Source organism: Parastagonospora nodorum, assembly GCF_000146915.1.
Source record: "Parastagonospora nodorum SN15 chromosome Unknown scaffold_9, whole genome shotgun sequence".
Classification (NCBI taxonomy): Eukaryota; Fungi; Ascomycota; class Dothideomycetes; order Pleosporales; family Phaeosphaeriaceae; genus Parastagonospora; species Parastagonospora nodorum.
Genome location: NW_001884557.1, coordinates 930,536 through 956,265, shown reverse-complemented (window position 1 = coordinate 956,265; position 25,730 = coordinate 930,536). Strand labels below are relative to the sequence as shown.

The 25,730-nt window shown below is 51.2% G+C and overlaps 10 protein-coding genes across 10 annotated transcripts; 7 read left to right on the top strand and 3 right to left on the bottom strand.

The window, feature by feature from the left end:
* Window positions 1-60: 60 nt before the first annotated feature.
* Window positions 61-2,026, bottom strand: SNOG_06498 (hypothetical protein; the record flags this gene model as incomplete). Its single annotated transcript, XM_001796816.1, has 2 exons — window positions 61-1,790; window positions 1,843-2,026. The coding sequence occupies 2 exons, from the start codon at window positions 2,024-2,026 to the stop codon at window positions 61-63; spliced, it is 1,914 nt and encodes a 637-aa protein (XP_001796868.1).
* Window positions 2,027-2,393: 367 nt separating this feature from the next.
* SNOG_06497 (hypothetical protein) lies at window positions 2,394-2,810 on the top strand (the record flags this gene model as incomplete). The annotated part of the gene is made up of 3 exons (XM_001796815.1): window positions 2,394-2,451; window positions 2,597-2,687; window positions 2,741-2,810. 3 exons carry the CDS (start codon window positions 2,394-2,396, stop codon window positions 2,808-2,810), a joined length of 219 nt encoding a protein of 72 aa, XP_001796867.1.
* Window positions 2,811-3,956: 1,146 nt separating this feature from the next.
* Window positions 3,957-5,232, top strand: SNOG_06496 (hypothetical protein; the record flags this gene model as incomplete). Its single annotated transcript, XM_001796814.1, has 4 exons — window positions 3,957-4,136; window positions 4,188-4,560; window positions 4,708-4,744; window positions 4,794-5,232. 4 exons carry the CDS (start codon window positions 3,957-3,959, stop codon window positions 5,230-5,232), a joined length of 1,029 nt encoding a protein of 342 aa, XP_001796866.1.
* A 1,320-nt stretch (window positions 5,233-6,552) lies between these two features.
* SNOG_06495 (hypothetical protein) lies at window positions 6,553-7,859 on the top strand (the record flags this gene model as incomplete). The annotated part of the gene is made up of 2 exons (XM_001796813.1): window positions 6,553-7,198; window positions 7,255-7,859. 2 exons carry the CDS (start codon window positions 6,553-6,555, stop codon window positions 7,857-7,859), a joined length of 1,251 nt encoding a protein of 416 aa, XP_001796865.1.
* Window positions 7,860-9,780: 1,921 nt separating this feature from the next.
* Window positions 9,781-12,376, top strand: SNOG_06494 (hypothetical protein; the record flags this gene model as incomplete). The annotated part of the gene is made up of 2 exons (XM_001796812.1): window positions 9,781-11,637; window positions 11,660-12,376. 2 exons carry the CDS (start codon window positions 9,781-9,783, stop codon window positions 12,374-12,376), a joined length of 2,574 nt encoding a protein of 857 aa, XP_001796864.1.
* Window positions 12,377-14,883: 2,507 nt separating this feature from the next.
* SNOG_06493 (hypothetical protein) lies at window positions 14,884-15,188 on the top strand (the record flags this gene model as incomplete). The annotated part of the gene is made up of 2 exons (XM_001796811.1): window positions 14,884-14,937; window positions 14,961-15,188. The coding sequence occupies 2 exons, from the start codon at window positions 14,884-14,886 to the stop codon at window positions 15,186-15,188; spliced, it is 282 nt and encodes a 93-aa protein (XP_001796863.1).
* Window positions 15,189-16,840: 1,652 nt separating this feature from the next.
* Window positions 16,841-18,219, top strand: SNOG_06492 (hypothetical protein; the record flags this gene model as incomplete). Its single annotated transcript, XM_001796810.1, has 2 exons — window positions 16,841-17,098; window positions 17,148-18,219. 2 exons carry the CDS (start codon window positions 16,841-16,843, stop codon window positions 18,078-18,080), a joined length of 1,191 nt encoding a protein of 396 aa, XP_001796862.1. The 3' UTR covers window positions 18,081-18,219.
* Window positions 18,220-21,350: 3,131 nt separating this feature from the next.
* On the top strand, window positions 21,351-22,667 carry SNOG_06491 (hypothetical protein; the record flags this gene model as incomplete). The annotated part of the gene is made up of 5 exons (XM_001796809.1): window positions 21,351-21,605; window positions 21,661-21,859; window positions 21,911-22,191; window positions 22,264-22,429; window positions 22,492-22,667. The coding sequence occupies 5 exons, from the start codon at window positions 21,351-21,353 to the stop codon at window positions 22,665-22,667; spliced, it is 1,077 nt and encodes a 358-aa protein (XP_001796861.1).
* A 515-nt stretch (window positions 22,668-23,182) lies between these two features.
* On the bottom strand, window positions 23,183-24,055 carry SNOG_06490 (hypothetical protein; the record flags this gene model as incomplete). The annotated part of the gene is made up of 1 exon (XM_001796808.1): window positions 23,183-24,055. One exon carries the CDS (start codon window positions 24,053-24,055, stop codon window positions 23,183-23,185), a length of 873 nt encoding a protein of 290 aa, XP_001796860.1.
* Window positions 24,056-24,551: 496 nt separating this feature from the next.
* SNOG_06489 (hypothetical protein) lies at window positions 24,552-25,474 on the bottom strand (the record flags this gene model as incomplete). Its single annotated transcript, XM_001796807.1, has 3 exons — window positions 24,552-25,078; window positions 25,127-25,243; window positions 25,312-25,474. 3 exons carry the CDS (start codon window positions 25,472-25,474, stop codon window positions 24,609-24,611), a joined length of 750 nt encoding a protein of 249 aa, XP_001796859.1. The 3' UTR covers window positions 24,552-24,608.
* Between the last annotated feature and the right edge of the window lie 256 nt (window positions 25,475-25,730).

The window sequence follows — 25,730 nt, the reverse complement described above, 5'->3', positions numbered from 1 at the left end:
TCTATGTAAAAGAATGTCTGAATTGCATTGTGCTACGAGAACTTTTGAAACGAATGTGGTTTACCTCCGCCAGAACCTAAATGTAGGAAATAAATCGCCAACTGCATTGCGCGCTTTGATGATGTCTGCTGCCTTCTCTGCAACAGCATACATAGTAGCTTGTAGATGCGTTGCTGGGACTAAAGGAATGATACTCGCGTCAACTACACTGAGCTGCTGCGTGCCATAGACTTTAAGGTCGCTTCCAACACAGCCACCCAACAACTCGGGCATCATTGAGCACGTGCCTGACATGTGCGCAAACGACGCGCTGAGGCCATTCTGCTGAATGAGCGCATCGATGATATCGTCATCAGTCTGGAATTGTGCACCGGGCGAGATCTCTATCGGAGAATACATGGCGAGCTCTTTCTTTGCCCAATGTCTGCGTGTCCAGCGTACCATCTCGACAATGATTTGTCGGTCAACAGGGTTTGAGAAGGTATTGAACTGGACGATGGGGTTGCCGTACTTGTTCTTTGGGTCGATGTTGATGGAGCCTCGAGACAAGGGGCGCTGGAGAGCACTGATGGCTAGGCCGAAAGGCGTCATGGGAATTTCTCCAACGGCTGATTTGAGGCTGGCGTGCAGGTTTGCAATGATATCGCGTTGCTTGAGTATACCACGAAGCAGGTTTTGGTCCTTACTGTAGATGCCGGGGAGAACACTGAGGATGTTCTGAGCCTTGATTGTTTGAACAATCTGCGAAGCTTTGTCTGTGATAGAGTTGAGGCTGAGGAAGGCGAGACTGCTTCCATGGGCTTGTGTAAGCGGGCCGTTCTTCTTGCTTTTGTAATCGTTCCATGCACTTTGGTTGGAGGCTGGATCTTGGCCACTGAAAATGTTGACCTTGGCGAGGTTCTTGAGATCGAACATGACATTTGCATTGGGATGGTCCTGCATGTTCGCACCAACAGAGCTCAGGTCGCGCTTGACTTTGATGCCTGCAGCCTGGAGAACATCTCTTGGGCCAATGCCACTCAGCTGGAGCAGTTGAGGTGTAAAGACTGAGCCAGCAGCAAGAATGACTTCGCGCTTCGCGTAGACCTTGCCGACAGAGCCATCGGCCTTCGATACGTACTGGACACCAGTGGCTTTGGGGCTGATCATGGAAAATAATCCTTGGTCAAATAGAACCTCGTTGACTTTCTTGCCAGTAGCTAGAACGAGATTACTGCGGCTCTTGGCGGGATCATAGTATGCGTTCTTGGCCGACGACCGAGTTTGGGTGTCGGGTTGTAGCGCAGTAGGTGTCCAGAAGGCGCCGACAGCAAGGCCTGCGGCATGCTCTTTTGGCAGAGCGATATTTTCAGCCTTGTATGCAGCCCAAATGTTTTTGGTGTCATCGTATTCAAAATTGGGAAAGGAAGCATGAACTGGGCCGTTGGTGCCGTAGTAAGATGCATCGTACGTGATCCCGAACTCTTGTGCGTGAGCTTGGCTTGGTGGTGTGAAGGTGGTCGACTTCTTGAAGTATGTAAGAAGGCTGTTCCAGTTCCACCCTATATTACCCAACTGCTCCCATGCATCATAGTCGGCAGCAGATGCACGATCAAAAGCCATACCGTTGACCACTGATCCCCCTCCTACAACATTACCGACGTAGACTGGGTATGTCTTACCACCGGTATTAGCATCTGGGGCAGATGTGATATCATACATCAGTCGCGAGTTGATGCTGTTCGCAAAGCTCGGGACTTGTGTCGAGATATCATCGCTGATACCACCATTCTCTAAAACGAGGACAGTGCCTATAGCTAAGTCAGTACGCGAAGAGTGAGGTCTGGAGTGTACAACACTTACGATCTTTGTCTTCGCTCAGTCTGTTAGCAACGACGAGCCCTGTAAGACCACCTCCGACAATAACGTAGTCAAAAGTTTTCCCGTTGAGGCTCTGTTCACCGTAATTACTCTGCGGTTCTGCCGCAAACCATGTATTCGGAAGGAATGAATTGAAGAAGAAAATTGCCTGGACAAGGGAACCCATGACTGACGACAGTGAAATGAATGAATGGATACCAAAAGCAACAGAACGGGAAAAGATCTCTAAGATCTGTGTGAGCTTGCGGCTATCATTAAAGTCTTCGACTTTCTCCTCTCGGGAGATACAGGCATCATAATCTGGTTCGCCCGCGCGCACGCACTTCTGGTGGCGCCTCGAGGCCCTATCTAGTCTCCATCCACCACGTGGAAAATTTGGTGTCCGCGAACAGATAGTCTGTCAGTGCCGCTACTTCTGCGGGGCCAGCTCCAGACTAGTATCGTCGCCTGGCGTATGTAGATCAAAGGCAAGTACGAAGTTTTGCCGGTCGACCTAGACGAACCGCTGTTTGAGCAGCACGGGTTGAGGCGAAATGCCGGATCGAGCACTTTTGAAAGCTCCAGACCTCCAGGCGAACGAAGTGCAGTTTGGTACGCGGTCACATAGCGCAATTCGTTTTGGAAGCCGTTTCGGCAAAACGACGCTGCGGTTGTCAGAATCGTATGATTTGCATAAGCTGCAAAGCCCAGCGGAGATTCTCTCCGCTTCTCGACGCTAAAGAAAGATGATGGCTAGATCAGGGGCGCAGGGGCCGGCAGCTGAAGATCAACGCGAGGTGGACGCTAGCCCCGCTAGGGGGTCACTGGGGTGTAAGCGAGGAACTCAGGTTCGTCACTCCAGAGATCAGACAGCGTGGCTGTTTGAACTTTGAACTTACAGATTTGCGCTCAATATCTTCGCGCCAGCTTGCAGCCGCACACAAGCAACTTCCAGCTTCGAGGCCGTCTAAGCTCGGCTGACCTGCCTTTGACATAGGTTCAGTGTCTTCAACAGCCGTTGTACGGTCACATTGAATCGCTGCGAACGTATTCCAAAAAAACATCGCCACGGGTAGATCGACTACAGCAAGGCCTGGCTTTCTCTGCTGTACAGCTCAGTAGGTGTTAGTTCACTTGTTGTTGCGGTTCGGTACCGATGCTTAGCTGGTGGACGACTGGTCCGACCGTCTCACGATACCAATCCATCGGTCAGCTTCAGCTGGCTGCGTGGACGGCCTCGACTCAGGATATAACCAGTTTTTTTATCTCCCAGCTCGCCTCTGTTCGGCGAGTATCATTGACAGGACCCTAAGTGATATTGACAAGATCTCCGTCATGGGTCTAAGAACCGGGTTTCGCCACCTCATTCCCCAGTTGGCTGTATGCCCGACTTAGTAGGCTTAGGGGCTCGAAGTGGCTGATATAAACTTTGGCAATGGTGCATATCAGCCTTAGCGTCTCGACTGATCTCACGGCCACTTGAGGAAACACTTAGCGATCCAGGCTATATGCTCCGTGTTATTGGACTAATGCATCTGCTCGACAAAGTTTATCGAGCATCCAGCGCCCAGACGGGAAAAACTCTACAACATTGAAACAGTTTTTGGCCAGATTGCCAATTTGCGCATTCAGGTTGCGGAGGGAAAAGACTCGGTGTATGTCTTGCTACTCATGCAAGCAAGATTCATGCGACTGTTCACAGAAATGCTCGCTGGAGATCATGGGTTGAATCTACATTGCACATTATCGGGCGGGAATGCAACGTTAAGTGACGCCTCACAGCCATGACAGGGCCGGTCTTAGCAACGCAGTATGAGGCTTGTAAGCGTGACGCAAAACTAGTCACTGCTTTGACACGCCGGAATACATCCATTTTCTCTAGGCAAGTTGATCTGGACCCCACATAGGATGCTATACGTTTGCATACGCCGTTGATAGAAAGGCGGCGTGTTCCTCGGAACAGTTTAGCTATCCTGTCACCGTGGCATTTGTCCCGTTCTCCCAAGATCAAATTACCCTCTCAAGCCATATCTGTCCTGCGCACGTGGCTTGCAAAGTTCTTTGCTTAGACCACACAGTCATTACTTTTGCGTACTCGTGCGTCGCTTGTCTTCATCATGTCGGACATCCCAGGCACTCCCCCAAATCTCCCACTGGACAGTCGTTCCAACGCCTTAAAGATACCAATTATTGTATTGGTAACCTTCAGCTCGATTTTCGTGCTGTTCCGACTAGTTGTGAGCTTTAGAAATCGGAACTTCTTCTTGTTGACGGATCATCTACTCTGGACTGGACATGTAAGCACGCGTCAGAAAAAGATATGATTGCAGGCGTCTGACAAAATGCAGGTTCTCGCCATAGCTGGCGCAGCTTGCTGCTATGTAATGGCTGATTATGGTGGTGGCAAACACATATGGGATCCGGTCTTCAAAGATCCAGCGAATTTGAGGGAATACCTACGTTTCCTATGGTTTGGTCAATTACTGAACTTGTACGGAATGGCGCTGGTAAAGCTGAGCATTTGCGCATACATTTTCATGCTCAATTTCTCCAAAGGCTTTCGCGCACTGATCTTGGCATCAGTTGTTGTGCACATAGGTCTGAACTTCGTCTTTCCGACAGTTATTCTGTTCGGAGAGTGCACGCCATACTCGAAGCACTGGGATGCTCTGGGAACGCAGCCTGGAAGTTGTTGGTCTACAAAGCCAAAGGTCATCTCAGGTGAGCAAAACATCACACACCGTGAGGAATCAATACTGACAGGGCGAGCAGGGTACATGGGTGCCGCTACGAACATTGCGACTGATTTGATATACACTATCACACCACTGGTCTATATTTCACGCGTACAGCTTAACACGCGTACAGTGTGGGGCGTCCGCATAGTCTTCTTGCTCGGCCTCATGTAAGCATGTCTATACGAACAGTTTGACTGATTTCTAATGTTTTACCAGCACAACAACAATTTCCGCACTCAAGCTGTACGAGATGAAGTCACTCAACAGCTCCCCAGACCCGACATACAGCTCAGTGAACTTGAGTGTGTACGCGATTGCAGAAGTCTTCGTGGGCGTTTTTACAGCGTGTCTACCACCACTTCGCAAGACCTTTGATGGAATTCTGCGCAAAGTTCTGCCTGATGGTCTTATGTCGTCAAACAATACCAAATCACGGCAAAGCTATGCGCTCAAAGCGTTCAGCGACCCATTAAACAGTGCGAGCAAGCCATCGAAATCAGAATTTACAAGCGATGGAGATAGCGATTACGCGATATTGGAAGCAGAGACAAGCAGGATACACGGATCACAAGACGACATAATCAAAACCACGCAGGTCACTGTAACAGTAGACGATCAAGCCTCAGAAAGGCAAGAAAGGGACGAATGGGTATGATTATCCCCGGCCCGAATAGAACATCAAAAGTAATGAAGATCCATGAAAATCATGCCCCGCTTTGAGACCCTCTCCGAAGTTCTTGCTAGTGATGAGGCGTATATGCACGATTGACTTTTGCACCCTGTTTCGCCATTGAACGCCATGCTAAGCGAGGCCTCACGGCCTCCCGCGATGACGAATTCGATGTCTTGCAGTAGCTCTAGAACCGACCCCTCGTGGTTGAGGCCAGGGACTGCGCCCCGGCAGATTAGGTGTTTGACTTTAACGGCCGAGACAACGTGGCACAAGCTCGCCCGTTCTCGCCCGCTGTCAAGCACGATTTGGCTCATGGTTCGCGTTTTGGCGGAAGTATAGTTCGAGCCCGTGCAGTTGCCGGCATGGACACCACTGCAGGCTGTCTGGGGGATCATTTGTGTAGCAGCAACTATGATCGCTTGTGAACTTCACGCTACTTTAGAACCGGGGCAGTCTCGGCGGGTGAGTGAAGAGTACTGTACGTACTCGCTAAGTTGCTTGGGTTGTTCTCAGAGTTGCACGGGTTCGGGAGGACATGACCAAGCTGAGGTTCTTGGTGTATTGGAATTCTTCGCAGATTCTTCGCAGCAAGTATGCTGTACTAAAGGTCTCCATCACCGAAATCTGATCATAGTGTCTGACGGAAAGTCTTCATGGGCCGTGTTGCTTGTCATGATAGTGCAAGAGTTGTCAAAATCGCATAGCTTAAGATAGCATCCACATAATTATCTTTCCTGAACTATAATGTACAAGCATAGATCTTGGTGCAGTACAGTTTGCGCATATTGAGTGTCGTGGTCATTGAGCGTTCATGGCAGCCAGTGCGATTTCGAGCTCGGACTAGTGCATTTGGTTGAATCGTCAAACCCGAGATTACGGGAGGCGCGTATCTGATGAACAGCAATAGACGCGATATGTTGTAGCTGTAGTAAATACGACATGGAGGAACATGCGTCTCACATCTCGTAACTGGATTGTTTTGCTTGAAATACCCAATCTGCATGTTCGTCCTAGTCGCTCACCATCAAATATGTTGCGATGGTCGAAAGAGTTGATCGGAAAGCAACTGCACTTTAGGCATCAACCGTGTAATGTACAAGTCTCTCTCGCCCGAAATGCTGCTTCGACCGAGCGCCCGAACATTTCATGAATTTACGTCTGCCCCGAAGCCGAAGTTAGTTCTTAAGAGGATGCTTGACTGAAGCATATAAAGAATAGATATTCGATCATGCAGCAAAATGATCATTATCTTCTATACTCGAAACTCAATTTCGTACCTTCGACACTCACCTATCCTTCGACATGCACGTGCTAGTTAGTGGGGCTGGCATCGCTGGGCCTACGTTGGCGTGGTTTCTTGCAAAAAGAGGAGCCTGCGTTACCGTCCTCGAAAAGGCGAAAGCCTTGTTTCCACATGGACAAAGTGTGGACCTCCAAGGCAGCGCAGTCACGGTTGTCAAACGGATGGGGCTCCTCGACGAAGTCCGAAAGCACAACACCAAGGAGACTGGAACACAATTTATCGACTCTAAAGGAACGCCTTTCGCTCCCTTTCCCATATTGGAAGGCTCAGGTGCCAGTTTGAGCTCCGAGTTTGAGATACTTCGTGGAGACCTGGCGGCGATTCTCTACAGAGCCACCAAAGACCTCCCGAACGTCGAATACAAATTCGATTCCACAATCAGAACTGTGGTGAAGAATGACAAAAGTTCCGTCCAAGTCGAATTGAGCGATGGCTCGACGCATGAGTATGACATACTAGTCGCGGCTGACGGCCAGTGGTCGAAGGTGCGAAAGCAGTGCTTCCCATCTGAAGCCGTTCGAGCAATACATAAAGGAATGTATGCGGTATACTTTACTGTACCGAGAATCTCTAGCGACAACAATATGTGGAACATATATGTAGCTCTCAGGTCAAGAATTGTTGCCCTTCGGCCAGACTCTCATGGTAAGAATAAAATGGGCGGCAGGCCTTGCATATTACAAGGACTAAAACAGACACAGGAACGACTCGTGCCATGTTCACTATCATGCCTAACGGCCCGATACAAGAAAAGGAGTGGCGCGAAGCTGGTAGGCACGACAGGAAGACCCAACAAGAGCTGGTACGGAACGAGTTCGCGGACGCGGGATGGCACTCGCAAAGACTCCTTGACGCAATGAATCAAGCGCCGGACTTTTATTTCCACGTGATCGAGCAGATCAGAATGTCGAACTGGTCCCACAGTCGTGTCATTTGCCTTGGAGACGCTGCGTATGCACCAACTCCGTTGACCGGTATGGGCACGTCGCTGGCGATTGTGGGAGCCTACATGCTTGCCGGTGAATTGGGCAAGCTCGGTGAAGACGAACATCCTTCCAAAGCGTTCGACACTTATGAGGACAAGTTTCGCCCCTACGTCGAAAAGTCGCAAGAAATTTCGTCCTTCGTTCCAGCTGTTGCACATCCCGGGACAGTGTGGAAAAGATGGCTTCTCCAATGCTTCGTAAGCGGAATTTCGCGGATGGTGAATCTGCCTTGGGTACGGAGTAGACTTGGTGATTCTACCAACGACGAGTACTTCCCATTACCACACTATTTCGATATCGAGGGTATCGAAGTTGAGTGATTTTGAGCCGCTGTAGTATTTCTTAGCCTCATCCGAGTTTCACATGGTAGCTTTTCAATCGATTCTCCACTCTTGCTCCATGTCGACCCAATGGACTACAAGGGTGCGAGGTTTCAACCAATATCTGATCGTCCTTTTCAAAGCCTCATGAAGCAATGGAGAACACAAAAATAGCAATTCGAGCTAGCGCACAAATGGTTCGTTGTTCCCCGTAACAATCCTGGAAGGTGGACAGAACTTTAGCAGGCCTTTCCGGTGAAGCGGAGACTTTGCGCTCGTGCTCGCGAAAAGTACCCAGAGAAGCGTTGGCAAGCGCGAGGAGCGGAGCGGACCTGAGGCAAGCACTCCCGCCAAGTGGAGATACTGGATCAATGATGCGCCACGGACCATCAAGACGGGATAAGCAATGTAAGTATCCACGTTCGTTTACTCGTCCGCGAGGTCTGTGTAAGCCGAGAGGAAAGAAATGTGTCCGGTCTTGATGAGGAGGGCAGCCTCAGCAGAAGCAGCACGAAAAAGCGCTGCGACAGTTTGCAGCTCATGAAATTCACTGCGAGGATGAAATAGAAATCCTGGTGGCACGTGTAGTCGTGATAAAGATAGATTGACATACGAGCGAAAGGAGAACTCGCAAGGGATCGCCCAGAAGACACGATCGGACTAAGCCTGTTTCGGAAAATAGCGTTGAGCTAGGGCATGCCGGCACTTCACTGCAGAGTCTTTGACACGAACATCTCGTGTTCACCATCATCCTTCGTAAGTCGCACATTGGGCGATGTAGCAGTAACGTTGTGGAACCGACTGAGGCAACTGCTAATGTGGTAGTAACCCTGATACCCCCGAGAGACAATTTGACCCCCGTCCGCAAGCTCCACAGCGATTCAGACAAGGAGTTCCATGCTCCAAAATCCACATCGTCCGAAGTCCATGTGTCCAGGAGGCCCGACACTGTTGCTCTGCCGTATCTGGATAAAAAATCGCAAAAAAATTGAAACATCGGAGATCGAACCCAGAACTGTCCATCTACATGTCAATGTCCCCGATAGCTCTACCCGCTCTCAAGACCACTCAGCCAGGCCGATTTGTACATCGGATTTTCTACGCAATTTCCTCATGTCTCACGAAGCAGTGAACTATGTACAATTTCTTCGCCATCCGCCTTGCTGCCACATGAACTTGGTCAATCTTGTTTGACGTGGTACGATACAGCCACGCATAATGGCTCAATTAGATCGACTCAGACACCATGTCTTGGCAGGTGGATCCACGTCAGAGCTTATTGAGGGTGCGCCAGGACCCTATGTTAGACATCGTGGCAACGATAGCTTTCCGTTTTCTCGCCCGCTTGCGCGACGTATGTGATCGGCCGTTAAACGTTGAATTAATTGACCGATCTCCCGCATCATGTAGTATGCCAAGCACAAGCAATAGCTCCGATTCAATGCGGTTACAGTCCACCATTGTTCGTTCATTCTCCACATGGCTGGTCGCCTATCTACACTGAGTACGATGGTATAAGTAGGATCGGATGTCTCCCTCTTGGCCAGTACTCAAGGTACAGCTACCTGGGGACCACATTCGTTATCATTATCTCCTCCCGGCTTTTGTCATTTATGATCGCTATTCCTATCCAATCTAGCACTGTTCCATAATTTCGGTTAGATAATGTCTTTACTCAGGCGAGCTTTTGTCTGCGCGCTTGCAGTGTCTGCACTCGTGGTAGCCCATGACAGACCTGCTAAGGAGCTTAGTGTTAGCTCAGACGGTACCTGCGGCAACGGTATGAGCTGCGTGGGCTCACCATTTGGTGGATGCTGTAGCAAGGATGGCCGTTGTGGCTCGTGAGTTGCCCTTGGTTTGCAATTATGGAGGACGCTAACACCATCACAGTACTTCCGATTATTGCGGAAGTGGCTGCCAAATGGCTTTCGGATTTTGTCAAGACACAAAAGGCAAAGTTTCGCCGGATGGCACATGTGCAGGATCCACTGGATACACATGCGCTGGCTCGACTTTCGGGTCATGCTGCAGTGAATACCACTTTTGTGGAAGCACTTCCGACCACTGCCAGAAGGAGACATGTCTACCTGGTTTCGGCGATTGCGGCATAAATTCGAACCATTCGAGTTCTTCCAACCAGACCATCCACGATAAGACTCCCACTCACTTACCAACAACCCATGGTAATGATGAGAAGAACCATGTTAAGTCTCGCGCCGCTGGTATGGCTTGTCCGAACTCCAACAACACCGTACACAAGACACATTCTGGAGCGGAATTTCAGGTCGAGTGTGGTATTGACCACGTCGGTGGCGATATCTCGTGGTCTGGGAATGGCTTCATTACAAAATGCCTCGAGGAATGCATAGACGCATGCGCGCGTTGGCCGGGCTGTGTCGACGTTTCTTGGGTTGATCAATATCGACCCGGTGGCGCATGTTACCTCAAGGACCGTATCGGCGACAAGACCGATGCCGGACACGTTGCTGGGGCAAGACTGGTCAAGAAGTGTGACGGAGACTGCCCTATTACAACTCCGGCTCTCAACAAGCCTCCTTTCGCAGCACCCATTTCGACTGGCTTCATCTCTGTATCCAAGAGCTCATCTCCCACTGGAGTCGCATTGGTATTGAAGGACTCTATTGCCTCAGGTCCTACGCAGTCCATTTCGCAAAGCACGGCCGTGCACCCAGCACCAACTGCGCTCTCACAGGCGGACTCAAACCTTGCTCCTACCATCATCACACCAACGCTGATCGCAAGCTCGGCTAACGCTACTGCTTCATCGCTTGTTTCTGCTACTGCATCGGCATCTGCCTGTGCGCACTCATTTACTAAGCGTGCCGATAACGCTGTGTTCAAGCGCCAAGAAATCGACCCCGACTGTGTACCTTGCGAGGGACAAAGTGGAGCCTTGCCCTACTGTGGCGCCGATCACACAACTGATAACTACAAGTTCACGCCAAAGACATGCCGAACTGTCTACTACAACTTCGACGTCACCAACACCACGCTTGCTCCAGATGGCATTCCTCGCATCGTGTTGGCTGTGAATGGTCAGGTTCCCGGACCACTCCTTGAGGCTAACTGGGGTGACAATGTTGTCGTCACTGTCAACAATAAGCTGCAGGATAACGGAACGAGCATTCATTTTCATGGAATTCGACAAATCAATAACGCTGCCCATGATGGAGTTCCGGCTATTACGCAGTGTCCCATCGCTCCGGGCGACTCTTTCACTTACAAATGGACTGCAACTAACTACGGAACGTCATGGTACCATTCACATTATGCTATCCAAGCATGGGAGGGTGTTGCAGGCCCTATGGTTATCCATGGTCCTACATCCGCATCATGGGACGTTGATGCAGGTACCATTATGCTCCAGGACTGGGCACATCAAACTGTCGACTCCATGTATTCCATGGAGCAGGACGCAATCAACGGCGGACCTCGTACCATGGACAATGGTCTTATCAACGGCATGAACACTTGGGGTGTTGAAGGTACGCGCAACCAGACAGGTAAACGGTTTGAGCTTGACACCAAGTTTGAGGCTGGCAAGACATACTTGCTCCGTATCATCAATTCCGCAATGCAGGGAACCATGAAGTTTCACATCGATAACCACGAACTCGAGGTCATCAATATGGACTTTACCAACATCGTGCCATACAAGACCAACATCCTCAACATCAATATCGGACAGCGATACATGGTACTGGTGAAAGCGAACCAAGAGCCTGGCAACTACTGGATGCGCGCCGATAACCAAGAAGCTTGCGCAGCCAAATCACCAGTCCAACGACGTCAAAGGTATCATACGCTACACAGGAGTCACGAAAAGCGACGTTGCCCCATCATCAACAGCGTACGAGTATATCGGAGAGTGCGTCGACGAGCCACTTGCCTCGCTCGTCCCAACTGCTCATGTAAACGCCTTCAGCAAAGACAAGAGCTTCACCCAAGACATTAGCGTAGGCGCCAACTCCGACAACCTGTTCAAGTGGTATCTTAGCGGCGACTCCTTCTACTCTAAGTATGAAGACCCGACACTTGTGCGTGTTCTGGCGAACAACACCGCGCCGACATACTCAGGCAACTTGATCCTCGACCTGCCAAAGATGGGCGAGTGGATCTACATCATCGTCGAGTCTGCGATACCGCTGAACCATCCCATCCATCTTCACGGCCACGACTTTTTGATTCTCGGCACCGGCTCGGGCACGTATACCGACCAGCCTTTGAACTTGCAGAACCCGCCACGCAGAGACACGGCCAATATGCCAGCGGCGGGGTGGTTGGTCATTGCTTTCGAGACGGACAACCCTGGTGCATGGTTAATGCATTGCCACATCGGATGGCACACTAGCATGGGCTTCGCGCTGCAGATTCTTGAAGGTCAGAGCATGATCAAGGATACAGTAAAGGATACGTGCGAGATGTACGGTACATGTGCGAACTGGAATAAGTGGGTGGCGAGTCGAGGCTTCAAGCAGCACGACTCTGGCGTTTGAGCGCATGCTGTTGTTGTACGCTGCAGGCGTGGTGTAAGATCGGGTGGAGATCTGTTAGTTCTTCGCTATACCCCTAGATTCCCTTTGTATATTGTTATCATTTTCTCCTCTGAGCGCGAGACTGGCAGTCTTGTTACTCATTAGCGGTTCCTTAATACTGTATTGTTTGGAGTATTTTAGTAAAGTGCTGCGATTTGACTGAATTTGAGGGTTTAAAACAATTGCGATCGAGGTCCAAGCTCCATCTCGAAGAAGTGCTGTGAAAGAATTTTACACCCTGAGAATGTTTCTGAAGTTGCAGGCGGTGCTGTCGGTTTATTCCTGACAGACCCAGCTATCCATTGAGATTGAAGCGGAACGATTTTCGGGAGTCCTGCTATCGATGGTACGCAGAGGCCGGAAGATACCGACAATAAAATATGTTCAGGATGTCATCAAAGCCATCAATTTCGATCTTCCAACGGCGATGTAACATGCATGGCGTGCCACTGGCAGCCGTATACTGGTCGGCGAACGTACTCGTTCACTTTGAACATGCCGAAAGTGAATATAATGGCCAGCTGTTGCTGAGCCCAGGCCTTTCGTATTGGCGCAAGCGTCAAATCAAGGCGCCTTAGTGAAACTGTTTCGTTGTTGCTCAGTACCCTTAGTCCCGGACCTGTCATTTTGTTTCCAACTGCCGTTCGGTCGAATAACATGCAATTTCCCCATGTTTCGTTCGGAGGTGACTAGTGAGGCGGTGTTACCAGGTCTAGCATAGTGTAAAACTCAGAGAGAGGGAGAGACAGTGGTACGCTTCTGGACTAACGAGAATCGTCTAGCGCTCAAGAGATGTGAAATATTGAGTTGCCGAGTACGCAAATGCCTTCCCATCACAGGCAATGCGATATTTATACACTACTTTGGTGTAATTGTGTCCGAAAAGCATTGCTGTGAAGTCCAGATACAACTGCGCGTAGACTACGCCAAGTTTTGGACTACGCGCTTGACAGATATGCCTATCAAAGCCATGATCCTGATCCGTGATATCCTTATCAGATACCAATGAACTCAATGTATTGGCTTATCTATCATAGCCTGATTGGTGTTCATGTGCACATGGAAGCCTTCGAGAATGTGGGACGGGCCGGCGACAAATCCAACGAGCACGTTTTTGTGATTGGCGGATAACATTGTCACTATGCTGGACCTTCTCGCCATGCCGGCCGAAACGGCCGTTGAGTATGCAACAACGGACGCAATAGCGGATGCAACATGTACCTTTACACGGAGCATGCAATACCCTGGTCCATCAGGTGGGAGCGCCATACAGTCGGGTTGGGTACCCATCGTATTGTCAGGTGGCGAGTCTCGCGTGATAAAGCAGGTGATATGGCACAAGAAAGCGTGCAGTGACAGTGACAGCGATAGGACCGAGATGGTTAGCTCTCAATTAGGAAGGAGATCTTGTAAGTCGCGAAAACAAGCAAGTATGCGCGAATTGATCGGCAAAACGAGCACATTGATCCTGTATGAGTGGACAATGTACCGTCCAAACGTACCTGCATAGCAGCGCGCGATAATGCAACTAGAAGCGAGATGCTTCTGCGTTTGTGAGGTCCCGATTAGGAAGGAAGATGTGTAAGCTAGAACAAGCTATTTTCATGTGACATCTATGCATGCCATGTGTGGGGTCAAGCTTTGGCGTAAGCGCTTGAGTCGATTGGACGTCTTGGCAGCAGCGGAGCATCAGCACATTAAGGAAGGTTGGTGGAGCTTGCCTACATGATCTACTTCAAGCATCCTAGGGAATAACACGGACCTTGATGCACCTCATGGACTGCAATTGCGCCTTCGTGGTCAGACTACATGTATGGCGTGCAGCCTCTCAAGCCCACCTGCCTCATACAGTGAAATAGAAAAGTTGAACATGAACGGTCGAGTGGGCAGACTCTTGCTTTGCCAAACCTCCATAACTACCCGGACCTAGCAAAGAATGAATGAACATGTATTGGCTGCGATTCGTTGTACAAGAGTATGATCAGTTTACAAGGTAAGGGCATCTGATCGACTCTCGATGCAAGGATATCGCAACGTGCAATAGCTGAGTCATGGAAGAGCCGGGTGACCGAGTTGAAGTCGACGGCCACGAGAAGTGTGCGAAGACACGTCTTCCTGCACGGCTCCAAGGACCAGGATGTGGAGTGTAAGAATACCTGGAAACAATGACATGATGCTTTAGGGCTTTGTACTACTGGTAGTTCTCCCGGTATGGAACCACAGATCTGGACGTAGATGGATGGTGATGTCGATCATGTTTGTTGGTGAACTGGTAGTTGGACGTAGCGTGGGAGGGGCCTTGGCGGTGCTAATTTGTCCGCCGGTCCCGAGGTTTTTGCCCCTTCATCGACGACCCGCCAGCACCAGCCGTCTATAATTTCCCCGAAACAACACAACACGGAACCGCACAACACGGAACAAGCGATTGCTGTAATTAGCTGTTTGAAGGACCCGCTCAGCGAGTCAAGATGGCGAACAGCGAATTTCGCAACGGGCTGGAGGAACCACCTAGCGTTCCAAGGGTATGCCAAGTTTCGATCTACAGAGCGACACCACCTGGGCTGCCCCAGCTCTGATCAGCTTAGATCCGCGGACCTTCGGATGTGATGTGGAGGATCCTCACTCCCGCCTCGGAGGCGCATCTGCCGTCTTGCGCGACAAGATCACGTCGGCATATGGTCTCCAGCACCAGGTGGAGCATAGCCTCGCAGAAGCACCTAATGCCGCTGACCGCGTACCGTTCAGTCATGTCTTAGGAACACAGCGGGCATGAGGAACGTATCTGCAGGCGATGTATTGTTTACCGACGTAGTGCATGTCCTCAAGGCATCCTATACCGCCACTCAACGGTCAGGCATCAGCAATCCCGTCGGGCGTTTGGCCAAGCGATGCTTCCACGGCTGTCCCCATTCGTCGCGAGATGCCAAGGTCCGCTATCGCCTGTTATCTGAAGTGTGGCTAATAGCATGGGGAGTATATTGATCTGCATCAACTACACCCCGAACAAGGAGGTGGTTTGTGCATTACGTGCTTTTAAGCTTAATGTTAGCTGGTCTTGGTCGTTGGCCTTGCATGCTGGTCAGCAGGTCAAGGGTCATCACAGTAGGGTGATTGTCGCGTGTGGTCGAAGTCTTTGAACAAACTGCGAATACCTCGGACCGCTGCGTACTGCAAAGGAGTATCGAGTAAGCTCGCTCTACCGCATAGGGAAGGTCACGATGCCACTCCCGCCATGGCCGACTATGCATCTACCAGGAACGCTTTCGATTGGCTGCCTAGGGAATCACGCCTCCCGAGCAAGGATCGAGGTCGCTTAGTAGCTGCATGCGGCCGACAACCCTCCTCAAATCAAATGTGGGCCTATCAGTGGTGATGAAGTCGGCGCCTCCTGTGTGGGAACCTCGAGAGCATGCTCCTGAAAAGCCAACCCGACGCGGCGCCCCCGGTTCCCGCATTGCTATTTCTACATTTCTAGCCCTCAGGTGGCGTTGAGCGGGTGGAATGTGTCGTACAGCAAAAGATGATGGTCTAACACCAATGACTCTTTGTTCTCTTTATATCAGGCGCATTCCGTTCATGCTCACCATGGCGGCTACGTCGGCACATGTAACTCGCTCATTATCATATAGTCACGACGGGTCGTCCCGAAACGTTGAAATTGTGCTTTCATGGCCCTGCGCAGTGAATGTGCACCCCTGTCCAAGCGACATGATCCGCCCTAGGCCACTGCTGCCATCCAATCCAGGACCCAATGAGATTGACACGAATGCAACCGGCTAACAAAGTCATGCTGCACGATATGTTCATTTGATGGTCGGCCAGACACCAATCCAGTCATTCCGCCTCTGTCCCTTATACGGTAAGGCGCACAGGGGCCAAAACTACCGCAGATCCATTCAGCCTGGATCCAATCGCACCACATTGACGCCTTCTACGTTGACATCCCATACTGCCTTATCCACATACCTAGACTAGACTAGTATGTGGTTTTAATTTAAGCTGCATTCTGCCAAGACGTGCACATCTGACCTACTACACAGGTCTATCCTCCTTTTCCCTCGTAGTCCGTTCTGACACACTACTGCATTTCCTTGAGAGGAAACAGTGCCGGCCAGCAGTACTACCTCCCAATCTAGGCACCAAAGAACGGCGAACCAGTTGAGCCGCCCGTCAGTGCTGAAACCTGGTAAATGTGTGTACACTGGCCTAAAGCCACACGGTACTACCTCCGTAGGCTAATCCTTATTGGAAGTTGAATTCGCCTCTGCTTCCTCGCTCCCAGTCGAAAACATCCATTACATCTATATAAGAAGTACAAGTCACCCCTTCTAAATGTCAGGCAACGAGCACAGCAACACTCAGCCCAACACCAGCAAACTCCAACAGCTTTCGCTTTGACGACCTCTTCATTCAATTATCACCATCATGAAGCTTTCAGTCCTCCTCGCCCTTCTGCCTTTGGCACTTGCGGCTCCCGCTCCAGTTATCGTTCCCCGCGCTGGATCTCCCATCCCGGGGCGCTTCATTGTCAAGATGAAGAACGAGAACCTTCAGCAGCTCGTCGACACTGCCTTGAAGCTCTTGAGGAAGGACCCTGCTCATGTCTACAAGTTTGCTGGCTTCGGTGGCTTCGCCGCTGACATGGCTGATGACATCGTTGAGTTGATCCGCAACCTCCCTGGTGTAAGTGTTTCTTCCTATAGCTTGAAGATAATATACTAACATCGCATAGGTTGAGTACGTCGAGCAGGATGCCGTAGTCAAGGCCAACCTCGGCGAGATTGACAGCATTGAGAAGAGGGCCTTCACTACCCAGAGCTCTTCCACCTGGGGTCTATCTCGTGTCTCCCACATCAACCGCCAGACTAGCGGCACTTCTTACACCTACGACTCCAGTGCTGGTCAGGGTACCTGCGTATATGTCGTCGATACTGGTATTGAGACCTCCCACCCCGAGTTCGAGGGACGTGCTACCTTCCTTGCCAACTTTGCTGGTGATGGCCAGAACTCCGATGGCAACGGCCACGGAACTCACTGCGCTGGTACCATCGGTTCCAAGACCTACGGTGTCGCCAAGAAGGCCTCGCTTTACGCTGTCAAGGTGCTCGACGCCTCAGGTTCTGGCTCCAACTCTGGTGTCATTGCTGGCATCAACTACGTCGCCAACGACGCAAAGACCCGCAGCTGCCCCAACGGTGCTGTCGGCAGCATGTCTCTTGGAGGATCCAAGTCCACCGCTGTCAACTCTGCCGTTGCCAATGCTGTCACTGCCGGCGTCTTCTTCGCTGTTGCCGCTGGTAACGATGGTGCTGACGCCTCGCGCTACTCCCCTGCTTCTGAGGTTTCCGCCTTCACTGTTGGTGCCACCGACAGCTCTGACCGCGTTGCTTCTTTCTCCAACTACGGCACCCTTGTCGATATGCACGCGCCTGGTGTCTCTATCCTCTCCACTTGGTTGAACGGTGGCACCAACACCATCTCTGGTACCTCGATGGCCACTCCCCACGTTGCTGGTGTTGCTGCCTACATCCTTGCTCTCGAGGGCAAAATCTCTCCTGCCGCTCTCTCCACCCGTCTTACTACTCTCGCCACTAAGGACAAGATTACCGGTCTTAAGGGTAGCACCAAGAACTACCTTGCTTTCAACGGCAACCCCAGCGGTTAAGCGTTTTGTAGCGAATCATTTACTGCACGCATGGCAATGTTGCAAAGACATGTAGAGCTGGAAGCATAGTGTCTTTTCATTTCTTATTATTTGATGAAATTAGTATCTACGGATAATGCAAATCTTTGCCTGACTAGAACATGTTGATCTTTTCGATATCGTGATATCTTGGCTATACGCCATATTGACATGACATTGTCGTTGTTCACTCTCGCGCCACCGAGGTGCAGCGCCTTGCAACTAGATCGGGCAACAAAGACTTTTTCCTTGGGTGCGGCTGATTGCATCATGCGATCGGTCTCAGTGCCACGAGCATCACACAGTAACGTTACGCAATTTCGCATGCGAAAACATGGTAAGCAATCATTGTACTCATCCGCATGCGCTTAGATTAAAGCGGAGCAGGTCCGGAATCAGTGATTGCCGTGGCGGCTCGAGTGCGTATCTTGCGAAAGCCTGCGCATCTTTCATCATGTTGTGGGGCCAGCTGGCCTTTGTTCGAGATTGCTTTTCTTTGTTGGTACCCTTGCAGCTTGCAGGTTTGAGGCGGCACCACGTCAAGTCCTTTGTTTTCCCTGCATGGAGCTACGGAGTGTGCCCTACTTCCATTGTCTCCGCGTTCGATGCCGGGAATTTGATGATGTAAGAACATTAACCTCGCCGTGAGATCCTCGGGCTCCACAGTATTATGTTTCGCATGGACTCTCGACCACAGCGATGGGTAGAGTGGCGGTGAACTACCATGCGGGCCACGCGACCAGAGCATCAAGAGTAACAACGATGACGATTCGACGAAAACAGAATCATATAGTCCAAGTAGATCTTTAACGTATCTGTACTATGTGGCAATGAAGAGGGCAGTGCGTCGAAACAAGCTCTCTAGATCTATATGATTCATATATCTGGCATGTTTCGTGTATCAGCCGGCCCTTGTCTGGCTTTCCAGATCAGCGGATGCCAAGTTCTAGGCAGTAGCTTCAATTTTCCGTGATGCTTGAGCATCGTTCAGCACCCCCGTCTTCCGTTCTTTCGAATGTGGCTGGCGTCGGGGCTCAGCGATTGGTGCTGGATAGCCAAACGAGACTGGCGGAAGACTTGCTGGACTCCCTTGCCATGTCCGTGCTACCTGTGGCTACTCTGGGCACTCTGGGCGCGATTAATGTGTAATTTGTGATGGGAGAGTGGGCAATCGTGCGGCGGAGGCTGAAGTATTCTCCGCAAACTGTGGGGGAAAGCTCAAAGTGGTTAGCTTGATGTGCATTTCGTCGGCAGCTTCGAACCTGTTGCCTTCCTTCTCCCCATCAGCATCACACGCTTCGGTGACGGAACATGTCGATAGAGGCCCTGTCTTTGTGAAATAATTTTCTGTTTCGCTTCTGCCTGCACGCGATGATGTGGTCGCTTTTGTGGAAAGCCCAGTCGAGCCCTGAGTGACATCCATGCATTCGCGTGGTTTGGAGCGCGCATCTTAGGGAACAACAGAGTTGTCGCCAACAAAGGGCAGGGCGCGACCATAGGTATAAAATCGACATAAATGGAAGTCTATGCACACCATTTGCGCTGCACATATTCCCTTCCATCCATTCCAAGCTTTCTGCTACCTCGTACGAGTCTTACCCATTGTCTGTATGTGGAGGCAAAGAAGACGCCTGATAAGGCGCATTACCAACTCATTTGACGAAGTCACTGATGCGGCTACCCATATCGACCAAGTTGTTTCAAAGCGACCTTGCATCGCCTGGCGACGCACATCTCAAGCGTGCCTCCTTGTACACGCAACGATTCCACTGTTTGACTCGATCATTGCAGTGAATCAACACCAATGACTTTGCCACAGTGGCACGGCACAGCCGTCCAGCGTCCATGGATACGGTATCTTTTACATTTTTCTTCTTCTCGAGAACACCTAGGACCTCGATTTTACAGCAGTCTTAGAGTGGTCACGCGCATGTGTTCGATCTACATCTTGGCGGACGATTTGACACTGCCACCGACGAACAATGGCTGCGAAGGTGAGGACCTGCTGTCACGGTGCCATGTCACCCTGCAAGCTTCGGCGAGACATGCATGCCATCATTTCTTATCGGATTGACGTTCAGACTGACGGTGCGCCTCGCACCAAACAGACTGCCTTCGTATATATCCGGTAATATGGTCAAGGCTAACATATATTGCGCGCGCCCCGTGCGCATGCAAGATCGTCCAACGGGTTCTGCTCCCAAGGCCGCTTTCCCCACTCCAACGCCGTTCCCGCGTGATGCATGTACCGCGATGCCCGGCCATCCCGAGTTCTCTGCTTGGCTTGCAAGAGTCCAGATGGGGCAGCAAACCTCAACAGCTCATGCGATCCTCTGGCACGCCTGGCTGCAGAGCTACACAACCATCGGACCGGTTCATGTCAACCCCTGGAAATATCACACTGCGTCTAAAAGGATCACGCATGATTCCTGCCAGATAAGCAGGGACCCGTGGCGATGGGGTCTAGACACAAACCATACAACATATCCTGCGGTCGGACAGAACAGATGTCGATGTCGCGCATCGCGATTCTTTCAGAGATCTGATTCGAATGATGAGTGAATTAAACGAGGCTTAGTCCCCGATGTTGTATGCTGGCTACTCAGGTCTTGGCTTTGCATAATCTTGGGAGCGACTCAAGAAACACACGTGTGTTCTGAAGGGTCATTTGGAGATAACGAATCTGCACTCAATCAGTGGTTCAACCACTTCTTTGAACCGCTGCCTCGGCCTTGGTGCGCCTTGTTCAAAGACGGTTGTACTCGTGAAAACGATAGAAGGCAGTACCGGTGCTTGAGTACACAAGCGGCATCCCCATGTTACACAGAAGAACACAGTTCTCCTAGCATCCGCATCATTTCCCCACAAGATCCAATCTTTCAGGTCGAAAGACATTCGACCTCAGCGATTGTTATAGTCTGTATATTTTGGCGAGTATTTAGCTTCATGGCTTCCTGCAGGGACCCAGACGTGTCACTGGCCGAAAGAAAGTGGGCAACAAGAGGGCGAACACGTCAGATAGATCCTCTCATCGTATTCGCTCAGTGTCAGAAGCTGCACCACGTTCCTTGAGGGGAACCAGTGGGTTTGTCGGCCAGCAAAGAACGTGGGACCGAGTGAACACCTCTATGTTCCAGCTTACACGAAGTACACGTACATAAGGTACAGGCTTTTCCCAAAGCATTTCATACCTAGATAGCTGGACAACACCAATCTTCAATCAAAATCTCCATCATATCGCTCTTACTCACCATGCGTTTTATCATCTTGTCTGCACTCGTTTCCTTGGGCGCTTCGCACAGCATCAAGTTCAAGACGACCGAATCGGTATCGGACGCTGGAAGTTACATCGTCAAGCTCAGAGCAGACGCTACTACTTCCGCGGTAGACAGCCTCAGGGCTTCTCTACAGGCCACAGCAAGTCATGAATACGCCATGCCCGGTTTTCGAGGATTTGCAAACTCTCTGACAGCAGAAGAGGCAACGCGTCTGAAGAACTCTAACCAGGTGTGCCGTTGTACTCTAGATTTATATCTCTCCTATGACTAACATTGACATGTAGATCGAGTATATCGAAAAGTCCACAAGATTCCACTCCAACGCAATCGTCACGCAGGAGGATGCACCATGGGGCCTATCCCGTATCTCAAGCAACGAGACGAATGGCACTACATATACATACGACGACACCGCTGGCAAAGGCACTTGCGCATACGTCGTCGACACCGGCATTTACATCGAGCATCCTGAATTCGAAGGCCGTATGTCCGCCCACCTCCACCCCCTCTTCCTCCCCTCACTAACACATCCAGGCGCAACCTTCCTCGTCGATACTAGTGGCGAAGACAACCTCACCGACCCCTACGGCCACGGCACCCACAACGCCGGCACAATCGGGTCCAAGACATACGGCGTCGCGAAAAACACCAAACTCTACGCAGTCAAAGTTCTTGATTCAGAGGGCGATGGGACGATCGAGGGTATCGTTGCTGGCCTCGATTTCCTCGTCAACAACCGCACCCAAGACTGCCCGAAGGGAAGTGTGGTGAACATCAGTCTAGGAGGAACATTCAGCCAGGCTTTGAATGACGCTGCAAGCACTCCCCCCCCCCCCCCCCCCCCCCCCCACGCAGTTACTCACGAGGTCTAATTCTCTAAAATGCAGGTCAAAGCCGTAGTCCAAAGCGGCATGTTCGTCGCCGTCTCCGCAGGCAACGAATTCGGCGACGCCCGCGACGTCTCGCCTGCCAGCGAGCCGAGCGTATGTACAGTCGGCGCCACGACGATTAACGATACGATTGCGGAATTTTCGAATACGGGGCCGGTCGTGGGTACGTACACTATCCCTCCTCATCCCCCCTTCTCCCACCACAACACTCACTTGATGAAATAGATATCCTCGCCCCCGGCGTAGACGTCCTGAGCACCTGGAACAACGGCTCGACGGCGGTCATCTCGGGCACGAGTATGTCCGCGCCACATGTTGCTGGGCTGGGCGCATATTTGCTCGGCGCGGGAACTGGCGGCAGGTGGAGAGTTTGTGCGAGACGATTCAGGGGCTGGCACTGAAGTAATGTTATTACGCTGCTTCCTAATGGGACTGCGAATTTGCTGGCGAACAATGGCGTAGATCAGGACGGGTAAGTGAACTGATTCAACTTGTGGGATGCTCGAGTGCTGATGTGGAGTAGCGAGAGGCAGCCGCAGGATCCGAAGCCGACGTATGGGTTTCATTAGGACTGGGGGCTCTTGGGATGGATTTGGAGCTTTGGCTTTCGTCGGAGGACGTGGCACGCAGCCGAGAAGCAGTCGCTCACTATATTCTAGCTGTAGTCATTTGTAGTTGTTTCACTGTATTTTTACTTGCAATCCGAGTCAGTGATCTACACCAAAGATAGTCGAAACCAACACACACTCTGCTACAACCGTAGCTTCTCAATACCCACTCGTAGAAAGTCGCTGTTAACATAACAAAATTAAACATGGCCTATTAGCAGCTGAAGACATGATAGACGATAGCGAATGAAGCGGCCCTGAACTTCGATATACTTGCCATACTCTGCTACCCTCCGTCCCTCCAATTGCTACCACATTTTCTTCACTCCAATCTCCCAACACCCACTCTTACACTCACACGCCGGCGGATATACCTCCCATGGCCTCTCCACCGTACGCACATTCCTCGCCTCATACACGCCCTCGGCAAAAATACGCTCCCACTTTGTCCTGACCCACCCCTGAATCCCCCCTTCAAGCGTAATCTTGCCAATGTGCTGTAAATATCCGTTCCGCCACCCCGCCTCCAGGATCATGTCGATGACTTTGCCCATGTCGCATACACGCGGCCTATATCGCGCCTCCTGCCAGTTGGGATGATCGACACCCAGCCATGGATGCGCCCAGCGATATGCGTGATCGAAGACCAGAGTGAGGTCTCGGCAGTGCTGGAGGATGAACGCTATGCCTTGTTCTTGGGGGTCGTCCTCGCTGGGAACATCGAAGGGCGGCAGGCGGACGTCGAACATTTCGAAGTAATTGCTTGCCTCGAAATCGAGGATGATCTTTTCTAGGCCGTGGTTGCGGAGCAAGGGGTGTGGGGTCAGGATGAGTGCTTGGACGCTGTCGGATAGTCGTATGGTTGTGCCCTGAGTGGGGAGGCGAAGGGCGTGAGGTCTAGCTTCGGGGTGTTGGGAGAGGATGTGGTGGGCTAGGTAAAAGACACTGGTATTTGTGAATGTCTTCGCGTCGTTGAGCCAGGAGAGGTAGCGGACACGCCAGTACTCTTCGCAAATTGCAGGAGGGAGGGATGCAGCGAGGGCATCAGTGGAGCATGCGTATCGAACAAGGGTTCCGTCATTTCCAAGGGTGATTTCCTGCGGCGCAATCCAGTAGCGGAGGATTCGGTCAATGATCTCTCTTGGGAGTTCGGGAAGATTACTGAAGAATAGTTGAGGCATGGTGATGGTTGCTAAAGAATGGAAGTTGCAAGAGTCGACACAGGAATATGACAGCGTTGCGTGATTCATACAGGCGACAGCGCCGTGGTCGCGAACGAAACGTGTAGCTGCTGTGAATCGGTGAGTGAACAAGGCTGATAATATGTGAATATGTCAGGCCAGACTTTGAATGCTGCTAGAAAGCCAATCTGCTGTGAAAGAATGTAACTCCCGATGTAATCATTCACAACCCCTAAGAAAGAATGTCGAAGTTTAAAAGAGAATGTGAATAGACGGTATGTACGTTGAAGAGACGCATGTTCAGGACGTGGCAGATGTTGGCTTAGTGTACGATGGCCCGCCTGGCTGCAGCTTCTGAATAGTTCATGGTGTGAATACTCCAAGAACAACCTGGAAGCTTGAGAAGGCACAACAAAATCTGGTGGTGAGAAGTGATCACCTCCATGACCACATCTGAGGTCAAGATATGATAGCGCTAAAAGACCGATAGGAGAGTGCGAGAATTGCACAAGGTAATACATTGTTGTTACAAGTCGAATTTGCATGACAGGTATTATCTCCTCGGCGCGGGAGTCCAGCCCTGCGGTTGCCAGTCTTTGGCGGTCTCTGCCTGCTTCCACGGCGAGTCTTTGTGCTCTTTCTTCGGCTTCTTCCGCGGTGCAGTAGGCGCATCGCTCGCGGGCGGCGCTGGTGGGTCGCGTGGCATCTGCTGTGGTTCAGGGTCCTCAACGACTGACTGCGGCTTCGCTTCCTGCTCTTCTACAGTGCGCGGCGGCTCTAATTCATCTCTTCTTTCTTGGTCAACGTTCATCTGAGTCACTCCGCTATCTGGGTCTCTTGACTGTAGCATCTGCATGGGCTGCTGCTTGTCGGGCGCATCCAGCGCTGACGGCTTAGATGCCCAACGCGCATCTGCTTGGGCGGCGAGCATCTTCATGCGCTCTTGTCGCATTATCTCCTGCTGTTGCTCGGCGATGGATGGTGGGTCGAAGCGGGTGTGGCGGAGCCATTGCATCCATGACGCTGCGACATGTCAGTCGAGAGTCGCCCCGAGTGAGGGAAGGTACGGACGGGACACATTGACATCGCCATAGTGGGTGTCTCTGCTATACTTTGCTATGCGGCGATTGCGCAGTGCGTGCAGTTGGTCCTTGAATTCCCAGAATGTGTTGCCCTGGAGATCGAAGCCTGTGGGGTGTTAGAGCACTCAAGCAAGGATGATGCAGTGGGCAGCAATATTCGAGGCAGTCACGAACCGACAAGCCACTTCTTGCGCCATGGGAAGCGCTTCATCCGCCATTCGTACCATGCTCGCAGAATTGGGCCTGGGGCCTTGGGCATTGTGAACTGTGTGGTGTTGGATATAAATTTTGTCTGCGGCGCGATGGCGAGGAAGACGCGCAGAACATGACGTTGCATGTGGCTGGTGGGCATGCATGGGCGCATAAGCCGGCCACTCCCCGCCAAACGCATCACCACCAGATCAAGGCACAAGACTGTTGCACGGCCACGCACTCTGCGCACCTCTCTTCTATCACTCACAACATAGACTGGGCTGCTCCAATTGCTCTCATATCACACTACATCTCAACACTGCAATTCATATACATCCCGTCGACTTTCTCTTCACGTGCGCAAACATCAACAACAGCCCGATTTGCGCCCAACTCGCCCA